The following is a 14,427-nucleotide window of genomic DNA, read 5'->3' as shown; positions in this document are numbered from 1 at the left end:
CTCACTACTTTACAGTTAAACAAGCTGCACGCTCAGTACTTTACAGTTCTACAAGCTGTACGCTCACTACTTTACACTGTTATACAAGCTGTACGCTCACTACTTTACAGTTATACAAGCTGTACGCTCACTACTTTACAGTTATACAAGCTGCACGCTCACTACTTTACAGTTATACAAGCTGCACGCTCACTACTTTACACTGTTATACGAGCTGCACGCTCACTACTTTACACTGTTATACAAGCTGTACGCTCACTACTTTACAGTTATACAAGCTGTACGCTCACTACTTTACAGTTATACAAGCTGTACGCTCACTACTTTACAGTTATACAAGCTGCATGCTCACTACTTTACACTGTTATACAAGCTGCATGCTCACTACTTTACACTGTTATACAAGCTGTACGCTCACTACTTTACACTGTTATACAAGCTGCATGCTCACTACTTTACAGTTATACAAGCTGCATGCTCACTACTTTACACTGTTATACAAGCTGCATGCTCACTACTTTACACTGTTATACAAGCTGTACGCTCACTACTTTACAGTTATACAAGCTGTACGCTCACTACTTTACAGTTATACAAGCTGTACGCTCACTACTTTACAGTTATACAAGCTGTACGCTCACTACTTTACACTGTTATACAAGCTGCACGTTCAGTACTTTACAGTTCTACAAGCTGTACGCTCACTACTTTACATTGCTTTACACTGTTATACAAGCTGCATGCTCACTACTTTACAGTTATACAAGCTGTACGCTCACTACTTTACGCTGTTTTACAAGCTGTAGGAGATATATATACAAGCTGTACGCTCACTACTTTACATTGCTTTACACTGTTATACAAGCTGCACGCTCACTACTTTACACTGTTATACAAGCTGCACGCTCACTACTTTACAGTTCTACAAGCTGCTCGCTCACTACTTTACACTGTTATACAAGCTGCACGCTCACTACTTTACAGTTACACAAGCTGTACGCTCACTACTTTACATTGCTTTACACTGTTATACAAGCTGCATGCTCACTACTTTACACTGTTATACAAGCTGCACGCTCACTACTTTACAGTGTTATACAAGCTGCACGCTCACTACTTTGCAGTTATACAAGCTGTACGCTCACTACTTTACGCTGTTATACAAGCTGTAAGAGATATATATACAAGCTGTACGCTCACTACTTTACACTGTTATACAAGCTGCACGCTCACTACTTTACATTGTTATACAAGCTGCACGCTCACTACTTTGCAGTTATACAAGCTGTACGCTCACTACTTTACGCTGTTATACAAGCTGTAAGAGATATATATACAAGCTGTACGCTCACTACTTTACGCTGTTATACAAGCTGTACGCTCACTACTTTACACTGTTATACAAGCTGTACGCTCACTACTTTACGCTGTTATACAAGCTGTACGCTCACTACTTTACACTGTTATACAAGCTGTACGCTCACTACTTTACGCTGTTATACAAGCTGTAAGAGATATATATACAAGCTCTACACTCACTACTTTACAGTTATACAAGCTGTACGCTCACTGCTTTACACTGTTATACAAGCTGCACGCTCACTGCTTTACATTGCTTTACATTGCTTTACACTGTTATACAAGCTGCACGCTCACTACTTTACACTGTTATACAAGCTGCACGCTCACTACTTTACATTGCTTTACACTGTTATACAAGCTGCACGCTCACTACTTTACACTGTTATACAAGCTGCACGCTCACTACTTTACAGTTATACAAGCTGTACGCTCACTACTTTACATTGCTTTACACTGTTATACAAGCTGCACGCTCACTACTTTACACTGTTATACAAGCTGCACGCTCACTACTTTGCAGTTATACAAGCTGTACGCTCACTACTTTACGCTGTTATACAAGCTGTAAGAGATATATATACAAGCTGTACGCTCACTACTTTACACTGTTATACAAGCTGTACGCTCACTACTTTACAGTTATACAAGCTGTACGCTCACTACTTTACGCTGTTATACAAGCTGTAAGAGATATATATACAAGCTGTACGCTCACTACTTTACATTGCTTTACACTGTTATACAAGCTGCACGCTCACTACTTTACACTATTATACCAGCTGTACGCTCACTACTTTACACTGTTATACAAGCTGTACACTCACTACTTTGCAGTTATACAAGCTGTACGCTCACTACTTTACGCTGTTATACAAGCTGTAAGAGATATATATACAAGCTGTACGCTCACTACTTTACACTGTTATACAAGCTGTACGCTCACTACTTTACAGTTATACAAGCTGTACGCTCACTACTTTACGCTGTTATACAAGCTGTATGCTCACTACTTTACGCTGTTATACAAGCTGTAAGAGATATATATACAAGCTGTACGCTCACTACTTTACACTGTTATACAAGCTGCACGCTCACTACTTTACACTGTTATACAAGCTGTACGCTCACTACTTTACACTGTTATACAAGCTGCACGCTCACTACTTTACACTGTTATACAAGCTGCACGCTCACTACTTTACACTGTTATACAAGCTGTAAGAGATATATATACAAGCTCTACGCTCACTACTTTACAGTTATACAAGCTGTACGCTCACTACTTTACATTGCTTTACACTGTTATACAAGCTGTACGCTCACTGCTTTACACTGTTATACAAGCTGTAAGAGATATATATACAAGCTCTACGCTCACTACTTTACAGTTATACAAGCTGTACGCTCACTACTTTACATTGCTTTACACTGTTATACAAGCTGTACGCTCACTGCTTTACACTGTTATACAAGCTGTACGCTCACTACTTTATACTGTTATACAAGCTGCACGCTCACTGCTTTACATTGCTTTACACTGTTATACAAGCTGCACGCTCACTACTTTACACTGTTATACAAGCTGCACGCTCACTGCTTTACATTGCTTTACACTGTTATACAAGCTGCAGGCTCACTACTTTACACTGTTATACAAGCTGATACTGTCGATGATCATTCAGTGTTCAGTGGGTGTGCATGAAACAAATTACAAACATGTTCTGTGCCTGGATCAATTATTAATCGATAAACAGCACATAGTCAAACAAAGTGGATATACTAACATCAGTAACATGCACACGGCGTATTGAGATGGTGAAATATAGATGTGATGTACAGTCGGAGCCATCTTACACTACATAACCCAGCCACCCGCTCCGAGCTGCCTGACACCGACTCATGTTTCTCTGTATTCTTACTGCAGCATCTTGTTTTTTTTAGATCGTGTTCTTGCTGGTAATGATCTTGTTTGCATGAGTTATTTTATTCACGTGAGATTCGTGTCTTGTTTACACAAATTATTACCGTGTTAGCAGAAATTATTTGTTTAACAAGCTTTGGTTCACAGGAGCGCCGCAGACTCGTGACCTGCACATGTCAAATCTTGTTTCCTGAGACAGGAAAGTCAAGCTGTGGTCTGGAGATACGAGGTTTTCACTGCAGCAGTAAACAGGTGAGAGGGTGTTTGTTTGTTTGGACTCAATGTGAAATTATTTAACATCAAAAATAGTTTAACACTTAAAATCTAAAAAACTACGTCTCTTTTATTTTATTAGTTTCTCCTCAGTGATGAGAAGTCGAACCTCCACAATAAAAGCCTGTCTGTGTTTGGTTAAATCATGAAGGTCGTGGTCAGTAAAACGGCAATAAGCAGCTGATCCTCAGACAAATCAAATGTCATATTCCACAGTCAGCAGCAGCAGCACGTTATGTATGCTGGTAAATGTCAACGCATCGCGCAGACTCTTTGTTCTGCTCTAAAGATTCAGTTTATAGTTTTATCAGGAGAGAACGATCTGTTTTATTCACAGAAGGACAATGACGTCTCCATTCAGACATAAGTGTAATTTTTTGTTATTAGTCCTAATGATTTGGTCATCTGTTTAATCTTTGCCTTAATTAATTAACTATAAATTAATTAACCATCTCTTATCAGACAAAGAAAAACCTCACAAATGAAATTATTGTCATTTAAAAAAAACACATATATATATTATATTTTTGAATTTCTCATTTTAGACACTTGGAAAAATAAAATAAACAAACTGAAAACATTTATAATATTAAACCTTCACTATTAACAACAAAAGCCAAATTATATGAATTAAATATATTTTATAGCCTTAACTTAAAAAAAGAATAAAACTTTAAGGAAAATAATTGTTTTGAGACAAACAAAATAATTTTTCTTCCTGTCTTTTCATTTATGTTTTATGTTATAACATCATCAGATTTTATATTTAAACATCACGGTGTGATTTAACATCTGATTTTATATTTAAACAACATCTGATTTTATAGTTAAACATCATCACAATGTGATTTAACATCTGATTTTATATTTAAACAACATCACGGTGTGATTTAACATCTGATTTTATATTTAAACATCTGATTTTATATTTAAACATCATCTGATTTTATATTTAAACATCTGATTTTATATTTAAACATCTGATTTTATATTTAAACAACATCACGGTGTGATTTAACATCTGATTTTATATTTAAACATCTGATTTTATATTTAAACATCACAATGTGATTTAACATCTGATTTTATATTTAAACATCTGATTTTATATTTAAACATCATCTGATTTTATATTTAAACAACATCTGATTTTATATTTAAACAACATCTGATTTTATATTTAAACATCATCTGATTTTATATTTAAACATCATCTGATTTTATATTTAAACATCATCTGATTTTATATTTAAACATCATCTGATTTTATATTTAAACATCATCTGATTTTATATTTAAACATCATCTGATTTTATATTTAAACATCATCTGATTTTATATTTAAACATCATCAGATTTTATATTTAAACAACATCACGGTGTGATTTAACATCTGATTTTATATTTAAACATCATCTGATTTTATATTTAAACTTCATCTGATTTTATATTTAAACATCATCTGATTTTATATTTAAACTTCATCTGATTTTATATTTAAACTTCATCTGATTTTATATTTAAACAACATCACAATGTGATTTAACATCTGATTTTATATTTAAACTTCATCTGATTTAATATTTAAACTTCATCTGATTTTATATTTAAACTTCATCTGATTTTATATTTAAACATCATCTGATTTAATATTTAAACTTCATCTGATTTTATATTTAAACATCATCTGATTTAATATTTAAACATCATCTGATTTTATATTTAAACATCATCTGATTTTATATTTAAACATCATCTGATTTAATATTTAAACATCATCTGATTTTATATTTAAACAACATCACAATGTGATTTAACATCTGATTTAATATTTAAACTTCATCTGATTTTATATTTAAACAACATCACAATGTGATTTAACATCTGATTTTATATTTAAACTTCATCTGATTTTATATTTAAACATCATCTGATTTTATATTTAAACATCATCTGATTTTATATTTAAACATCATCTGATTTAATATTTAAACATCATCTGATTTTATTTAAACAACATCACAATGTGATTTAACATCTGATTTTATATTTAAACATCATCTGATTTTATATTTAAACATCATCTGATTTTATATTTAAACATCATCTGATTTTATATTTAAACATCATCTGATTTTATATTTAACCATCATCGCGGTGTGATTTAACATCTGATTTTATCAAAGGCCTATCATTATAACAGAAGCTGTATTTATTTGATTTTTTATTTAACATTTGTGTGCCGGCCCTTCTCGGCTGCTCTCGGCTGCTCTCGGCTCCTGTCTTCGTGTCGCCGTCTCGGGGCTCATGTTGGCGGGTAATTAGCTGATAATTACAGGATCATTAGAGACATTTCGCGCCTCTGCGGCCAAAATGTGAGAAAACGCTTGAGATCAAAGTGAAAGCTGTCGCGTCGTGTTCAGGTTCACGGAGCGGCGGCGGAGGTTACAGCCGACAAAGAGGCTCGAAATCCGGCGACAGCGGCGGCGCTTTGAGGCCGCAGGAGGTGCACCGTGTTCGGCTTGTTCAGCAGCAGGAGCCGAGGGACAGCCGAGCGCTGCCGGCCGGAGCCGAGGCCGAGGACGAGGACGCAGACACGGGGAGCCAGCGAGAGGGCCGCCGGAGACCGGACCGGACCAGAACACAAAGATCCAGTTTTTCTGTAAATGATGGAATCAGAAATATTAGTATTATTAATAAATGAGAGAGGATCATAGAAAACTCCGCCGGAGATACGAGGTCTGCAAACGGACACCGTGGATCAATAAAATGACCAACAGGGTTTAAACAATGACGTCATTAATAACACTAATAATAATAATAAGAGGCTAATAATCTGTAAATTAATTTAATCCGGACACAAAGAAGTGTATTCATTCAGACCCGAGCTGGACTCTCAGAACCAGAACCAGAGCGTGTTTTACACTTAGGAGCTTTTCAGATTAAAATGATAATGTAAATATTTAAATGAAATATTTGATTGCTCAAGATCTCATTAGATTAATAACTATTATCATGAATAAAAGCTATTCTGGTCTGATTTATTGATCACTAATGAAATATTAAAATATTATTTATAAAACTGGAGCAATAATCAGAAAATAACAACAAATCAATACATGTTTGTGTTTTATTTCAAAATGACAGAATAAGTTAAGAACATGAAGAAGAACATGCAGCAGAGTCGAAAGCGACAGAACAAGTACAGCGAGGACGGGGGGGGGGGGCACATAAAGTCTCCTTCCATCTTTCCTCCTTCCTCCCCTCCTTCCTTCCTTCCTGGTGGAGGAGGAAGAGGAGGAAGAGGAGGAGGTCAGTGTTCAATAAAAAAACCCACTTTTTTTCCAGAAAAGAGAAGAAGACGACGACCTCCCACTTCATTCATGCACATGATAATAATCAATAATCAATAATCAATAGTCAGTGATGGTCAGTTTAAATAGTTCACCAGCAGTCAGAAACAGGAAGTGGTTCTGCTTTTACACACAGAGTCACCAAAGATCCGCTGATCCAAACGCTGCCGCAGGTTCAGAATCAAGAAATCTTTCATGATAGTTTTCAAACCTCCGTCAGACCTCCGGCTAATAATTATTATTTTCTCCGATCAATAACACAGCTGCTGTTCAGCCCTGAGTTCAGTCTGCAGGTTCTCAGGTGGAGGCGCCACCTTGGACTTATTTTATTGATTACACATGAAATTAACAGATGAAACTCGTGTGTAAATGATAAAATATTAATCAATGAAAACGATTGGAACAAACATCCAGTTTAGCATCTGACACCAACAGCCGATCAACAGCTGATCGATCAACAGCTGATCGATCGGCTATCAAACTGTTTCACATGAATAAAGTAACGTCGTCGATAATCTGACAGATTCAAATGTTTGTTTCCTTTATGGAGGAAATTTGCTGCTGATCAATAAAAAAAGTTTAAATTCAGGACGTCACCGTTTTCTCTGTCACTTATTGATTATAAAATAATTATTATCTGGTTTATTTTTTTACATTTACAAGCCTTTCATGTTCCGACTGAGGCGCCGCGTGTAGGACTAGATCGATCAGTGCAGGATCAGCCGTCACTGATCGTCAGCATTTTAGTTTTTGTTTAAAATGTTTGGTGCATTTTTTTTCTTTGATACAAAAAGTATCATAATTAACGAGCAACAGAAACTTTCCTGAGGATCAATAATCAGACTGATCAATAGATCGACAGGAGATGGCGAGCGGCGGGCGGCGGGAGACGGGTCCATTGTGTTTAAATAAAAAGCTCTGCGGGGGAGGGGGTTCTCACTCTGAGGGTCGGGACCCCGCGGGAGGTCAGCAGAGAGGCGCACGAGGTCGTGGGAGAAATTGATCCTCGCCATATTTCTGATCAAACCACGGGATTAATAATCTATTTGTGTCACCGTGACAACCATGACATCATCACCACCGGGTGACCTTTGACCTCTGAACTCATCAGGAGACATAAACTGCCAGAGTATTAAATCCCACCTCGTTTAAACTCGCGACCTTTGATCTGTGGGTTTAGTAAAGTGGCGGCTCGTGGACTCACAGGGACACGTTCAGAACCAGAACCAGCCAGACCTGGACTGAGGAGAGTTTTTAGAGGCCGGACGAAAAAAAAAAAATCAAGCTCTGGAAATAAACTTTTCTCTTGTTAATGATCCCGAACTGACGGTCCGGGTCTGACTGACAGTCCTGGTCTGACTGACAGTCCTGGTCTGAGGAGAGCGTGTTGGAGGTTTTTCTGAATTTTATAAACCGGACCTTGACTTGGTGTGTAAAAGGAGAGCTCAGACCTGGGATCAGATTAAACCGCTGATGGATTAACGTGTCTCTTTGCGTCCCGGTTTGGTCACAGTGCAGAAGTCCAGTCCAGACCAGCAGCAGTCGATCCGGTTCAGTATCATCACAGTCAGACAGGAAGTCCAGGACGGCTGCATGCAGAGAGTTAGAGTCCAAACAGGAAGTGCAGCGGGTACTACGAGGTGTTGAGGAGCGGTCTGGGATAGACCCCCTGGTAGTAGGCGGCCTCCAGAGGCTCCATGGTCCTCCCCCCGAGGCCGGACGCCCCCCCAGCACTGTAGGAGGAGTACTGCAGCGCCTCGTACGCCTTCAGGTCCAGTTTGTGCTGCTGCTCTGAGGACGACATTAAGTTATTGATGGAGAACGGGTGGTTGAAGGAGTAGTGCGGGTCCCCCTTCAGGTGCAGCTGGGACTCGTGCCCCATGGAGTGGGGGGGTAAAGACAGGGAGGACAGGAGCTGGGAGCCGGACACCTTCAGGTCCGACACCCCGCCTCCCCGCAGGTCCAGCCCGGGAGGCGAGGCCGCCTGGCTGGAGGAGGGCAGGGAGGAGGAGTCGAGGAGTCCTTGAGGTTTGATGGCGTCCCCAGAAGGAGACGCTCCTCCCCCCCCTCCACCCTGCTCCTTCCTGCCGTCGGACTTCGGCGACATTTTCTTCTCGCACTTGAACCTCTTCTGGCGCCGCAGGTAGCAGCCGTTCTCGAACATGTTCCCGGAGTCCGGGTGCAGGGTCCAGTATGAGCCCTTCCCCGGTTTGTCCGGCGAGCGCGACACCTTCACGAAGCAGTCGTTGAAGGACAGCGAGTGCCGGATGGAGTTCTGCCAGCGCTGCTGGTTCTGCCGGTAGTACGGGAACAGGTCCATGATCCACTGGTAGATCTCGCTGAGCGTCAGCATCTTACTGGGCGCCTGCTGGATCGCCATGGTGATGAGCGAGATGTAGGAGTAGGGGGGTTTGGCGTGCGGGTAGCTCCGTCTGAACGCCTTGTTTTCGCGGCCGCGGTTCAGCCCGCCGCCGCCGTACGTCATGCCGGGGCTCATGGTGGGACTCATGCCCCCGTACGGGTTGAGACCCATCGAGGCCTGTTGGGCTGACACCGAGCTCATACTGGACGGGCTCAGAGCCCCGCCCATCGAGGCCACGCCCCCGCCCAAACCTGACATGGCCGCTGGAGCTGAGCCTCCCATCCCCCCCACCGGGGCGGGGCTCAGACCGGTCCCGCTGTACGACATGTTGAAGGAGCCTGACGTTGTCCCGCTGCTGGACATGTAGCCTGACATGGAGCCCATTCCGAGACCAGAACCCATCCCACCGCCTGCCATTGGAGAGTACATCTGCAGAGAGACCAGAACCAGTTACAACCAGTGAAACAATTCATATCAAAGCCAGTTAGGCCAGAGAGATCCAGATCAGAGACATTTACACTAGACCAGAAGCAGATAGACCAAGTCTGGTCTGGTCTAATTGGTACTGGTTCTAGAGCAGTCTACTTGTTAGACCAAAACCTGTACAACCAGACTTTAGACCAGACCAAAGACAGTTCAGATTATTAACAGATCAGACCCGGTCAGACCAAAACCAGGACCAGTAAGGCCACATTAGAGACAGTTGGACCAGTACGCACTCTGCTTTCCATTCACATAAAACCGGTTCAGTCCAGACCAGAACCCAAAGTGATTTTTAATTTAGTCTTCCAGGTTTGTGTTGGACCTGATCTGGTCCAGACTGATCCGGACCAACAGCCCCGCCGAGTTATCAAACTGATTCCTGTTTCTTTATTGATTCTGGTGGATCGATCTGCGGTGATGATGTCACAGCTTCATGTTCACACTCACTCTGATCGATCATTAATAAAAATCATTTAATTTGATTAAAATAAACCCACAAAGCTCATTAACGAATGAAGAGGATTTAAAGATCATCATTAATAATTTATTAACCTCCAACAAAAAACAAACTTCAGATTTAAATTAACTTTTTTTAAATTCGCCACAGGCCGGTAATTAATCAATTACTAATAACTGATCACATCGTAGAGAAGAAAGTGTCACAGCTCCCTTTGAACGTCTCCTCAGAACGAATCCGTTAAATATCTGAAATCACACACAACTTCATTACGTCATAATTAAAGCCGTCAAAGTGACCTCACCCTCAGAGTCACTTATTGATCACTATGAGCTGCCTGGAGTCTGATCAGAGTCTGACGGACAGGAACTGGAACTTCCTCATTTATTTCCGGCTTTCTGCTTTTTGAAACGTTTCCGTCACATAAAACTGCACGTGACAAAATAACCGCCACTTTTTATTCTTTTAGAACTGCTTCATTCCAGGTTTTATTTCTATATTTATAGTTTATATTTATAACCAGTCAGACATATATTTATATGTAGTTATATTAAAATTTATGCACCAGATTCAAACTAATAAAGCCGATTCTCAAAATCTGAACTGAGCTCTCTAAAAACAAACTCATTGTATATTTGATATAATTAAACTTTAACACTAAATTACATTTTATTATCTACAAAGTTAATATATATATATATGTGTGTGTATGTAGTATAGTAGTGTAGTAATAGGCAGTATTTGGAGCTGACGGCCGGTTTTCTGTCCACAGACGGACTTTAATTCAGGTTTCAACAATAAAACCTTCAAAATAAAAAATTAATTATTAAATTTATATTTAATAAAATCACTCAGCCGATATTTAACCGTAGTAACAGAATAAATATTTGCTAGAAAAATAAACAGTTTATATATAGCCAATATACACACACACACATATTCCTATAAATGTTTAGTGTTTAATAAAGATGGTTTTAATAATAATTACAGCTCGACGCACTTTGCTGTCGGATAATCCGGTAACATAATAAATATTTTTATCAGCATTTTATTATTAACAAAAAAAATGTGTGTTAACAGCGCGGGAACGGAACGAGACGAACTCCGGATCAATAACTTCGGTGATTGAAAGAATCAGATTTTTGGTTTTATGATAATGATTCAAGACTCCTGTTAAAAAAGACCCAATTTTAGAGTTTTGCGAAATCAGCGGAAACATGAGATTTCTCTGCGTTTGGTATAAAAACACCTGTCGGGCTGTTAGAGGTGTGTGTGTGTGTGTTTTCATCTCTGCTCTGCTTTTTGTTTTTGTCTTTATAGAAAGTTATTCAACTTAAATAGTTGAATCCAGCTTTAGAACTATTTTAGGAATAAAACCCGTGATTAAAATAAATTAAACTTTTACAGAAATATGAAATAAAACGCGTTTCTGTTTCTGTTCCGCTGCTTGTCTCTTTTATTTTACAGAAATGCAGAATTTATTCTTTAACCTTTCTTTCTCTTTATCTCTTTATTTTATTTCTTTTTAACTTTAGCAGCAGAATAAATTCAGAAACATTTCAGCTCGACTTTAAATGTTTGGAACCTTCCGGAGAATTTTCCGTTTAAATTTTGGTTTATCAGGAGCTGATCCGGATCGGTCTGACCCGGATCCTAGACCCTCGCGGTGGCGGTGAAAGCAGCGGTAACGCGGGCGGAGTGTGACCGACCTCCTCGCTGTAGTATCCGCTCCAGTCCGGAGCCTCGTGCCCTTCCATCTTGACGGTGCCCAGCATGACGGGAGCCCGCAGGCGGAACACGGATCCTGCAGGTCCCGCTCCTGTTCGTCCGGTCCCGTCCCCGGTCTGCGTGTCCGTCCGTCTGTGTCCTGGTCCTGGGGAAAGCGTTCGGAGCCGAGCCGAGCCGGGCCAGGAGGAGCGGAGAGAGTGTTTGTGAGGAGGAGGAGGAGGAGGTGATGATGGTGACCTGCGGACTGGTGTGATCCTCCTCCTCCTGCAGGTCCAACCCTCCAGGTCCCATCTCCTCCTCCACACGCACGCGCGCACACACGACGCACGCGCCAGTTTATTTTCCGCATTAACAGGAAAAATCTCGTTTTATTGGAAAAACTGAAAAATGACTGCGAGCAGAAACTTCAGAGTCCACGTCCCCCTTTTCCTCAACATCTCTTCCTGTCGGGCTTCAAGGCCGCACGGAGACCCGCATCAGTGATGAAGATCGGATCAGGAGATGATCAATCAAACAGGATCAATAAGAAAGACTGAAATCGTATTTTCAGATATTTAACAGCTGCCAACAAACAAAAGGAAATATGAATCCTGAATCAACAGAAACGTCACAGTTCATTCATGGATCACTAATTAATATTTATTGATCAGGTGCTTTTTAATGTGTTACCAGCAGGTTTAAGGCCTAAAACAGAAATATGTGAGGGCCTTTGTATAAAACCTGGACTCAAGGTCACCTTACTGCTCCAAGGTAAATAACCGACTTCAATAATTAATGTTTCGACTAATTATCTCCTTAATGACATCATTCTTTAGCATTATTGAATATAAGGATTTAAAACTGATTTACTGCAGAGAAACCAAACGCTGAATAAATCTAAAGAGAATAACGGGTCAGACCAGGACCAGGACCTAAAGGAGGCTGAGAGCTTTCAGTCGTCTGCTTCATTTCATATCAAAGTATCGATTAGCAGATATCAGAAGCCTCCGTGATGAAGCCTGAGGTCACGACCTCATCATCGTCTGGGTTATTAGCATTATTAGTCGGTTTCATTGAGCTGACGTGCTGATCAGACGGGTCCTGACCCTGCTACTGATCCCAGGTCAGGTTCTGGTCTGCCTGCTGGTTTTTCTTCTGGCTGACTGGTTCCAGTCTGACGCTTTAATGAGCGAGTAACAGAGCGGAACGGCTGATCACTGCTCGCCATTATCACGCCGGATTAACTGGATGATCCGCCGGATTAAAGGACACTCGGCCCGAAACACTGAGAGGAGACCAGAGAGCATGAGAAATAACTTTATTTAATCAGCCGTTTCCAACGCCGCCGCCAGGACGCCGATTTAAAATATAACCTCCAGAAGTCAGTCCTGAAAGTACTGCGTCCAGCGGGCCTCAGAGTCAGATAGAAGTACTGAAAGTACCACTCTCCAAAATACACAACATCAAAAAATACCTTTTGCCACAACCACAAGTACATCTAACGGAGTACAACAACGAGTACACGTTTCACCCTGAAATTTGTACTCGTACTGTACTTTAGATAAAGTTTGTTTCCTGCATCAGAGATCGGAGAGGACGTCTTCACTGATCACACGTTATGGAAATTACAGGTTCTGTAAATGTTGGCTTACTGTGTACTCAGTACAGTAACAGTACTGCAGTACTGAGTCTCTGAAGTTAAAATGACTGAACAGAAAAGATCGTCATGTTGTGTTTTCGTGATTAAACCAAATGTTCTCAGAATGTTGGACGTCTTGACCCGGGATAAGAGTCCTGATGCAGAGTTCTGAACCATCTAGTCTTTGTTTTAGAGTCTGCCTGCAAAGGTTCAGCTGGACCTGGACTAAGAGCCCCCTGGTACACTGTAAGATGTTTATTGTAGAATTAACAGTAACTTACTGGCAACAATTATCCAGTAGTTGCTGTATTTCATTCTACGGTAAAATTACTGTAAAACCAACAACAGCAGTGTTTAGCATACCGTCAAATAAAGTACAGTATATGTACTGTTATTTTGAAGTACAGTATTATGCTGTTATTTCTTGGCATACTGTATAATCAAGTACAGTAATATACTGTTGTGAAAATATTACTGTATTTACTGTTTTTTACAGTACTACTGTATAACCAATAAAATATGTCTATTTGCTGTTGATGTAAAATAGGAAAAAGGACATTTGAAGACTTAACTGCACAAAAAGCAGATTGTTTATTGCTCAAGTAGAACAAAACAGTCATAATAACATATATAAAGAGATCTGTAGGTAGTCTCTAATCAATGTATAAAAAGGGGTTCTCTGAAAATATTTCCCTATAACTACAAACAGAGATTAGAAAAGCCAGGTTGAAGATAAGAAAATACTGAAATGGATGTTTTTCCATCCAACTAGTAAAAAATATGGGTCATCAACCATCTTGCCCACATGCTAAACATGACATTCTCCATAAAAATCATTAGAATAAATAACAAGTAACAACTAATCAAAAC

At 39.9% G+C, this 14,427-nt stretch overlaps 1 protein-coding gene across 1 annotated transcript; it reads right to left on the bottom strand.

Moving 5' to 3' along the window:
• Positions 1 to 6,708: 6,708 nt before the first annotated feature.
• On the bottom strand, positions 6,709 to 12,110 carry foxa1 (forkhead box A1). Its single transcript, XM_038728097.1, has 2 exons — positions 11,921 to 12,110; positions 6,709 to 9,700 (listed from the first exon to the last, which is right to left on the bottom strand). The coding sequence occupies exons 1-2, from the start codon at positions 11,984 to 11,986 to the stop codon at positions 8,543 to 8,545; spliced, it is 1,224 nt and encodes a 407-aa protein (XP_038584025.1). The 5' UTR covers positions 11,987 to 12,110; the 3' UTR covers positions 6,709 to 8,542.
• Between the last annotated feature and the right edge of the window lie 2,317 nt (positions 12,111 to 14,427).

This window comes from Micropterus salmoides, unplaced genomic scaffold, assembly GCF_014851395.1.
Source record: "Micropterus salmoides isolate LMB-PRFRI ecotype aquatic unplaced genomic scaffold, ASM1485139v1 Ms_hic_scaffold_19, whole genome shotgun sequence".
In the NCBI taxonomy this organism is placed as follows: domain Eukaryota; kingdom Metazoa; phylum Chordata; class Actinopteri; order Centrarchiformes; family Centrarchidae; genus Micropterus; species Micropterus salmoides.
The sequence above is the reverse complement of the archived record's forward strand: the minus strand, read 5'-3'. Positions and strand labels throughout refer to the sequence as shown.

Coding starts and splice junctions, on each gene's coding strand:
- foxa1 (XM_038728097.1), bottom strand. CDS start 11,986: ATGCTGGGCACCGTCAAGATGGAAGGGCACGAGGCTCCGGACTGGAGC. Junction 9,701..11,920: donor GCGGATACTACAGCGAGGAG/GTCGGTCACACT, acceptor GTCTCTCTGCAG/ATGTACTCTCCAATGGCAGG.